General features: G+C 34.8%; 1 protein-coding gene across 1 annotated transcript; it reads right to left on the bottom strand.

Moving 5' to 3' along the window:
* Positions 1–2,636: 2,636 nt before the first annotated feature.
* Positions 2,637–7,756, bottom strand: LOTGIDRAFT_127893 (hypothetical protein; the record flags this gene model as incomplete). The annotated part of the gene is made up of 7 exons (XM_009063631.1): positions 2,637–2,894; positions 3,597–3,750; positions 4,223–4,438; positions 5,567–5,789; positions 6,079–6,153; positions 7,177–7,344; positions 7,648–7,756. Coding segments are annotated over 7 exons (1,203 nt in total), but the record flags the coding sequence as incomplete, so codon positions are not given.
* Positions 7,757–8,641: the final 885 nt, after the last annotated feature.

The following is an 8,641-nucleotide window of genomic DNA, read 5'->3' as shown; positions in this document are numbered from 1 at the left end:
TTTCCAATTCATTAACAAGGTTAAAAGTAAATTTTGACTAATTTGTAATTAAAATCTATTGCCGAAAGAACAAATGAATGTACACCAAATTTCATATAACGCGGAACTTTTTAGATAGGTCTGAATTGAGAAGTGTTCAGCCTTGAACCGTGAACTCTTCACAATCGGCCTTGACAAACACGACATTTTTTTTTCAAAAGGGGAATTTTTGATGAACATAATGAGTATATGATTGCGAAATGGTTACTTTGAATATTTAGGTAGTTTTAAGCAATTTTTCAAAAAAGGAATATCAAATCATGATTAATTTTATTTACCACGCCGTAAATAGCTATATGAGTACTTATGGCTATTTACCACGCTTACCACGCCAGTGGTAAATAGTCACTGCCTATATTAAATATTCAGAAATCAAATTATTTTAATACTATTTAAAACATAATTTTTGAATCATATATCAACATTATCATTTCCACGGTTTTACACATCGAATTTCCTGCTCTCTCGGTGTACAGTTCAATAATTTCAAATCTTTCATCGGTACGATTTATTTCATTGCCAGGCATTTAATTTTCATTTTGAAATTGAGACAGGTGCATTAGAGCTCTATCGCATGGGTATTTTAATCCGATTGTATCCGTTTAACACATACGAAAGGAAAATGGCTTGAAGGGAGAGATAACATCAATTTTGGAGGAATCTTATTAATGATTCAAGCAACAAACTCAACAGAGTTGAGTGGACTGAAGGAGAAAATCAGTTTCAATGGAAGAAGTATGCACCAGGTAAGCAGCCTATATGGAGGACTAGGGTGAGTTGGGTACGTAGAGTACAGGAGCGGAAGAGAAGTACTGGACATTCAAATGGATGGAGAGTGGGTTTACAAGAGAGCTGCAGAAGGGGCCTATGGGGTCTTCTCTTTCATTGAGAAGTACTCATTGTAACCCCGTGCCATGCTTCGAACGACAGTATTCCGAAGACTTATTATTATGGGTTTTCGATGTGGATATATTTTACTACAGTCTTACAGTATCGATTAAAATTGCATTTGAATAGATATTTTACAAGTAGTCTCACTGGTCAAACGAAATTGAAGAAAATTACTAACGCATATAAAACGTTAATATTTTAATGAAAAATTTGCAGTTTATAAAAATTCAACATGTTCCAGTTGAAGACTTCAGATCGATCTCTGAGATGACGTCTAACATTATATTATGTGATAACCATTTTGTAAGATAAATTCTAAACGATCCATAGCTCTTCTAAGAGATTGCCGAATGTTGTCTAATGATACTGGATTTGGCAAACATTCTCCTGAAAAAAAAATACAATTTAATTTGATTCGCAGAATACATGATACATTTTGATCTTGACAACTCACACAAAATCCCATTTCTTTTAAACGCTGAAATTGAACCCTGCTGTTTACCAATATTGTGTCGTGTGTTATATAATATAACTCTGTATACCTAATATCTCAACAACATTGTACTGTGTTGTATATATAACACTGTATACATACTATATCTCAATAAAATTATGTCGTGTTGTATATGTAACTCTATAAACCTATCATATCGTAACAACATTATGCCTAGTTATATATAGTGCTGTATATATCTCAACAACATTGTGCCGTGTTGTATAATATATAACTCTGTTTTATATACATGTATACTCTTTTCTGTACAGTGGGTAGAGGTGTGTGCCACTCAGTATGGCTAGATACTCTCCTATAGAAGCACTGGCCTAGGTCACAAGTAGAGACTATGGATTTCAACATGAAAACTATTTCAATTCAAACAGAATATGTTTTACTGAAGATCATAGATTATTACTTCTGGAGAGATTACAAGAAAAAATATATTCAACTCAAATTCCATTGCAATTGTTTCAGGGAGTTGATGAAAGGGGTTCTAATCTACCATGAACTAATACATTACTAAAGTTTTTATTTCTTTTATATGCAGTGACCAAACGTTTAGTATAAACATTTGGAAAGTCATCTTGGAGCTCATTATAAAAGCGTTTGACAACGACAGAGGCATTTTTAGCTGTAGTATTGTAGGTTGCAATGAAGGGTATGATTTAGTTGTCATATTGGATATTTAGCCTGTTAGGTATGACTGTTTGTAGTTGGTCTACTATAATTTGTAGAGCTTGGGTCAGTATGGTATAATTTGTAGACCGTTGCGTTAGTATTATGCAATAATTTGTAGACCATAGCGTCAGTATGCTATAATTTGTACACCATTGCATTACTATGGTATAATTAGTAGACCATTGCGTCAGTATGGTATATTTTGTAGATCATTGCGTCAGTATGCTATAATATACACGAAGACCATATAATTCCATGCTAACTTGTCATAAAAACGTCAGTTTGAAAAAAAAATAGGGACATCGTCATTGATTGGTAACCCACTTTCTCATCTACAACCTTCGAACTCTTTAATTTCCAAACAAACAAAAAAATTACTTTATGGAAAAGCGTGGGCTAACGGGCCATCCGTAATAACAATTACATGTATTATTTTTTTTTATAATATTTATAGCAATTAATCCACAATAGTAAATGTCATTAATCACAATAATCACATGACAGATCATTACAATAAAACAACGAATGTTTATTAATCACGGTGATGCTTTGTTCTTGCAGATTTTGATGGGGCAAGATTTCCAGACCGGAATAATGCTTGGAAGTAAAAAGCTAAACCAAGAAGACAAAATGCCGTAACTACGATGATATATTCAATATGATTGGGATATTCAGTCCCACAGATTGTATACCATTCTACACCATTTTTAGGTTTATCTTTCATACAATTGAAATCAAAAACGTCTTCTTTATAATCACCAATACATAAATTCTTCCTTTTAGATAAAACCTGAAAAATAACATAACATAAAGATGTTATACGTACACATTAAAATGAGAACGTATATTGCCTCAGTGGAGTTTCTATTAGGTGGAAGGACCAGTAATACTAAATAGACTAACTTGATTTACCAAATGGTCGCCTCATTGTATTCAAAATCGACCATTTTATCATAAATAAGGATATTTAGCGCTCTGATTTGCACTTAATACCATACAACTCTTCCATTCTGTTAAAACTAAGCAATTTAAGCCGTAGTAAAGCGTTTTATAAGGCAACGCTGCAGCAAAATGTGAATGAATAGGAAATTTTTATTAAAAAATGCCACCATATTGTAAGGGGAGATAACATATATCATTATATTATCTATTTCTGGAATTGCAGAAACAACAGGCATCGGACGAAGAATTGGATTTTTTTAATTACTCAGTGGTTTGACAGCGTAAAAATAACTACGCTATTCTAGCCAATCAAAATCAAACTTTAGACAGAATTATCTGTTCTTGCCAATTTACATGGTAAGTCTTTCATGGCCGAGTCAACTAACGAACATTGGCGAATTTTGAGCCGAATGCACCAATTTCTGTCGTGAAAGGTAATCCTATTTCTTAAATGCTACAGAAAGTTTGTGTCAACTAATTGCCTGACAGCCATCTTTGATGTAGGTTTTGAATAAAATGATTGGCAATATAAAACCTCGAAACCACTTACCTGACCAAAGGGCGTCTGGACATTAACGGTTTCCTGGCAGGTTCCTACACCTTGATGATATCCAACAGCCTTTATGGTCTCGGGTCGTTCAGTAACTACCAGATATATATAGAATACATAGTGGATAATAACTATTGATGTGATCTCAAATATACTTCCAACTATAATAATATAAAAAATACAAATACAATGCGAAATAAAAATTAAAACAACATCAAATTTTTAAGTACTGGAATAGAATATTGTTAGCAATTTGCAATGGTTAGTTACTGAAAACGAAGTGATTATACATTATGCATTTCGACAATGCAACCAAAACTTTCTACCGGAAGTAACCACACGTTAAATTGCCTTACCTGCTATTCATTGCTGGTGTCAAATTATTTTATATATCGCAATTGAAAAGTCAATGGTGCATCTTTCAAATAAGTGTTAATGACATTTAGCTTATTCGCAGTTTTATAAGAATAAAAATCGCCTCTATATTTCTGACTATAGTCTAATAGACACATCGAGTGCATATTTTATTAAAAACTCAATTTAAAGCTGAGAAGACGGTTTTAACCTGTTTGCTATGCGCTAGTTTTACCATATTACCATCATATACACGTGCATATTTGACCTACTTACTTGGATTAGCACTATTTCGGGCATTAAGATACGGAACTCTATCTGATAACCAAACTATCACTGCATATGTTACCAACAATAACAGTACGCAGACCTCTGTGTGAATTTTAAGCGAATCGTGTAAGGGATGATAAATTGGAACAAACTGTAAGACACCAAGCGGCATCGCAAATAATCCAGTTATCATAGCACACACCAACTCAGAAAAAAACCTAAAAATATGAAGAAAGATAGCTTGCGATTCAAGGTAACATACTCCCACTGGCAGCTGTCAGAAATAATAAAACAGTCTTTAGTGACTAAAGTACGATTTTTCTCATATTGAAGAAATTATTGCTGAATAATTCCACAAAATTTTTTAAAATCAATATCAATAACCCAAATACAACAAACAATTAACAGCTCTAATCAAGGGCAAAAAACAACTTTTGACGCGTGTTTACAAAGTCAAGGGCAATAACTCAAAAAATGTTCATCAAAAATATCTCTTGTTAGAACTTGTCCGAGATCTTATCAATTTCAATGAACACAAAGTTTCATCAGAATCGGTTGAAAACTGTAGCTTCTATTGTGCTCACAAACAAATTTTGACGCGTTTTTACAAAGTCAAGGGCAATAACTCAAAAACCGTTCATCAAAAATGCGTCAAGTTAGAACTTGTCCGAGATCTTATCAATTCCAATGATCACACCAAGTTTCATCAGAATCGGTTGAAAACTGTAGCTTCAATCCTGCTCACAAACTATTTTTAACAAATTTTGACGTGTTTTTACAAAGTCAAGGGCAATAACTCAAAATCCGTTCATCGAAAATGCGTCAAGTTAGAACTTTTCCGAGATCTTATCAATTCCAATGATCACACCAAGTTTCATCAGAATCTTGTAGCTTCAATCCTGCTCACGAACAAATTTTAACAAATTTCAAGGCGTTCTAAGTCAAGGGCAATATCTCAAAAACCGTTCATCGAAAATACGTCAAATTCGAACTTGACCGAGATGTTATCAATCTAAAGCATCACACCAAGTTTTATCAAAATCAGATGAAAACTGTAGTCTCTATAGTGCTCACAAGAAATGTTGACGGACGGACGGACGGACAGGGGCGACGACAATATACGACCACAATCATATTCATGTGGGCGTATAAAAATGGGGTTGAGTCCCTTTGACCAAGTCGGCACTGCAATACAGTCAAAGGGTATCCCTTCTTAGTTAAACCCCATATGTATAACGTATGCCATAATGTGTGTAGGGCCAGATTTATCGGGCTAGTATGCACCCTGTCCGAGGTCTGATATATTCAATGTAGATATTGGTTTATCTATAATGGTTTAATCTTACCCGGCAGACTGGAATTTTCCGACTTTACTACATAACAAACCTCTAACACCATGGAATATTATTGCGAAAGCTGACGCAAAAGTAGCATGGAAGTAGTAGCTGGTCCAGGGAACTTGATAATGCCGATCAAATATATTAGGATCATCATCATGCCATGTCCACCATAATAACTTTATTCCCATTATATCATACGGTACATCTAATAACACTACAGCTAGACCAACTAAAATAGTACCCAGGTGAAATTTTAAAACAATCTATTCATGCCATTTACCTGCTGGTAAAAGTTTCCAGACAATTGATTCCTGACAGTTTGGTATGTTTTTCGCAGATTCCACTAAGCTAATGAAATCTATCATTAATTTTGCTTTTAGACCATCTCATGTAATGTTCGTTGAATCAGGTGGTAGCCGTATTTTGATAATAAAAAATTGACCGTTGTATCAAGTTTGCGATTTTACTGTTTGATTTTTCTCCAGTCAGTAAGATACGTATGAAGTACAAATACAAACCAGCAAACGGCTCTGCCCACCATCTTAGTTTCATCAGAGATACAGCAATAGAGGTCGTATATATAAAAACAGGGTCTAAACAAGACAAAAATAAAGATAGGTTAAAGATAATAAAAAAAACACAGAATGATTGTATGATTTGGCTTTTGTTCGAATACGTTTTATTTTTTTTTTTTTTGAAGGCTTCTAATGAATTGGGAGCCATGGTGAGTTAGACGCTTGCTCAATAACCTGAGGATAATACCTGATTTTTCAACCCGGTCTTCCCTTATCTGTCATGCAGGTTGGAGGGGCTGACATAAAACAGATAGCTTGCCAGTCAAGGTAACATAAGCCCACTAAATTTAATGCGTTTTAACTAAGTCAAGGGATATAACTCTGAAACAGTTCATCCGATTATTACCAATTTCAAACTTGGCCGAGATCTCATCAATATATATGTGCATACCAAGTTTCATCAAGATCAGATAAAAACTGTAGCCTCTATCGTGCATACAACAAATGTGGACGGACGGACGGGGGCGACGGCAATATAAGTCCACATTTCCATGTGGGCGTATAAAAACTGTAGTCTTTATTGTTCCTACAAGCCAAATTTGGCGTGTTCTTACTAAGTTAATGGCAATAACTCTGAAACCGGTCATCCAATTAATACCAATTACGAACTTGACTGAGATTTCATAACCATGTTTCATCAAGATCGGATAAAAACTGTAGCCTCTACAAGAAATGTGAACGGACGGACCGACGGACGGGCGGACCGACAAGGGCGACGGCAATATACGTCCACATTTCCATGTGGGCGTATAAAAAACGTTTAGTCGTTCGGATGGAACAAGGACTAGACATGGGGTAAGGCCGTGTTTGCTACAGACTGTGCACGTTAAAGATCCATCGACATAATTATGGACTTTGAAAGAATAAGCTAAGACGCTGTTGGCGCCGTCCATCTTCATAATAGCTCAATCAGGTAAAGTACCACTTCATTTATTTCATTTTATTTCTAATCAGTTATTTATTTCTCGAGCAAATTAGGCTCAGGGTGTAAGTAATTTTCCCCAAACTGGCTGATTGTTTGCATACAAGTTATGTACTTACAAAGTAGAATAATATGTAATGGTAATCTCTGTCCTAATAAAATAACCATAGTTTGAGCATGCCAGAAATTATCAATATCAGGTAGGAAATAGCTGACACATTCTACTGTTAAACCATGTAGTAACGCTGCTAACCACAACCACTTATATCGACCACCGTGCCGCAATGCTAAAAATGAAAAATAAAATTCCCATCAATTTTCAAATAATTGGGTGGTCATTAGATCGAGCGATTTTCATTTAAGAAGATCAGCTTGACATCGACAAGTGATTGATTACTCAGGGTTGTAGATGCGACCTTAAGAAGTTCAAGACGAAGGAAAAAAACGATGGTCGATGATTTGTCTCCAATTTACGCTCTATAGGCTTAGCTTGTCTGTTACAGAATTCTGAATTTATAATCAGCAGTGGTCGCTGCCAATTCCACTGAAGATAATTTATGTACACTGATGATAATTACAAAAAAACTTACCATGTACCAAAGTGAGGAATGCTAATACATAGAAAGCAACTTCACAATATAGAATACTGGCATGGTTCTTCAGTATATCAGAAGGATGCCGAAATTTAATCCACCATTCTTGTAGTTTCTTGAATAATGAAACAGATTCAATATTGTATCACAAGTATTTACTTTGTGATAGGCGTCTGTGCATTTATACGGACTATCATCAATACATAACCCATTCGTAGAAATAGTGATAAATTACTGGAACCGATCCAGTCTATTTATCATTCTTTCATTTTTCGATATGAAGGTTTGATGGTTCTAGCTATATCTACTTTGGTCATTTGAAACGTTGTGATACCGGAAGATATCTATAACAATCTTACTCAAAGCCGGCGGTCAGTTTGTTTTTCAAGAGAGGTTGATATTAAATCCAACCATACCAAAATAATGAGATGTGGGGTGAAAAGTTGCTCTATCTAACTTGAAACAATTCCTCATTAGAGCAAATAATTTGGATTAAATTTTATTTCTTCAAAACCATTGTTTCATCCCAGGCGGCAATCCGCTGGTTATCCTGTAAACTACAGTACGCAGGCTTAGTGTAAAATAAAATAAAAAAACATTTCGAAACCTATCGACTCTTTAAGGCTCTATAATTGTTGGTTTGCTACAAAATGGGCACGATATATTGATTCTCAAACCTATCTCCCACTCTCAACCCCCACCCACCCAATCTTATTCAATTCAGTTTACTTGTTTCTTTCATGCAAATAAGATTGGTTCCTCGTACACGTCGGAGGATAAGAGTTTAAATCACGACAAAAAATGGTATACCAATTATTTATTCTAATTTATATTCGGGTGGTCGAGCGACAAAGTGACATAAAGTATTCATTAAAAGCCGTTGATTTCGCCAGGTTTCGGACTAACTTTTAAAATCACCACTGCTTTATCAAGCCGATACTGTCTTGATAATCATGTCTATACAAATACTATTTAGATTTATTCATTACCG

The sequence above is a fragment of the Lottia gigantea genome, assembly GCF_000327385.1.
Source record: "Lottia gigantea unplaced genomic scaffold LOTGIsca_59, whole genome shotgun sequence".
In the NCBI taxonomy this organism is placed as follows: Eukaryota; Metazoa; Mollusca; class Gastropoda; family Lottiidae; genus Lottia; species Lottia gigantea.
This window is presented reverse-complemented; position numbering and strand designations above follow the sequence as displayed.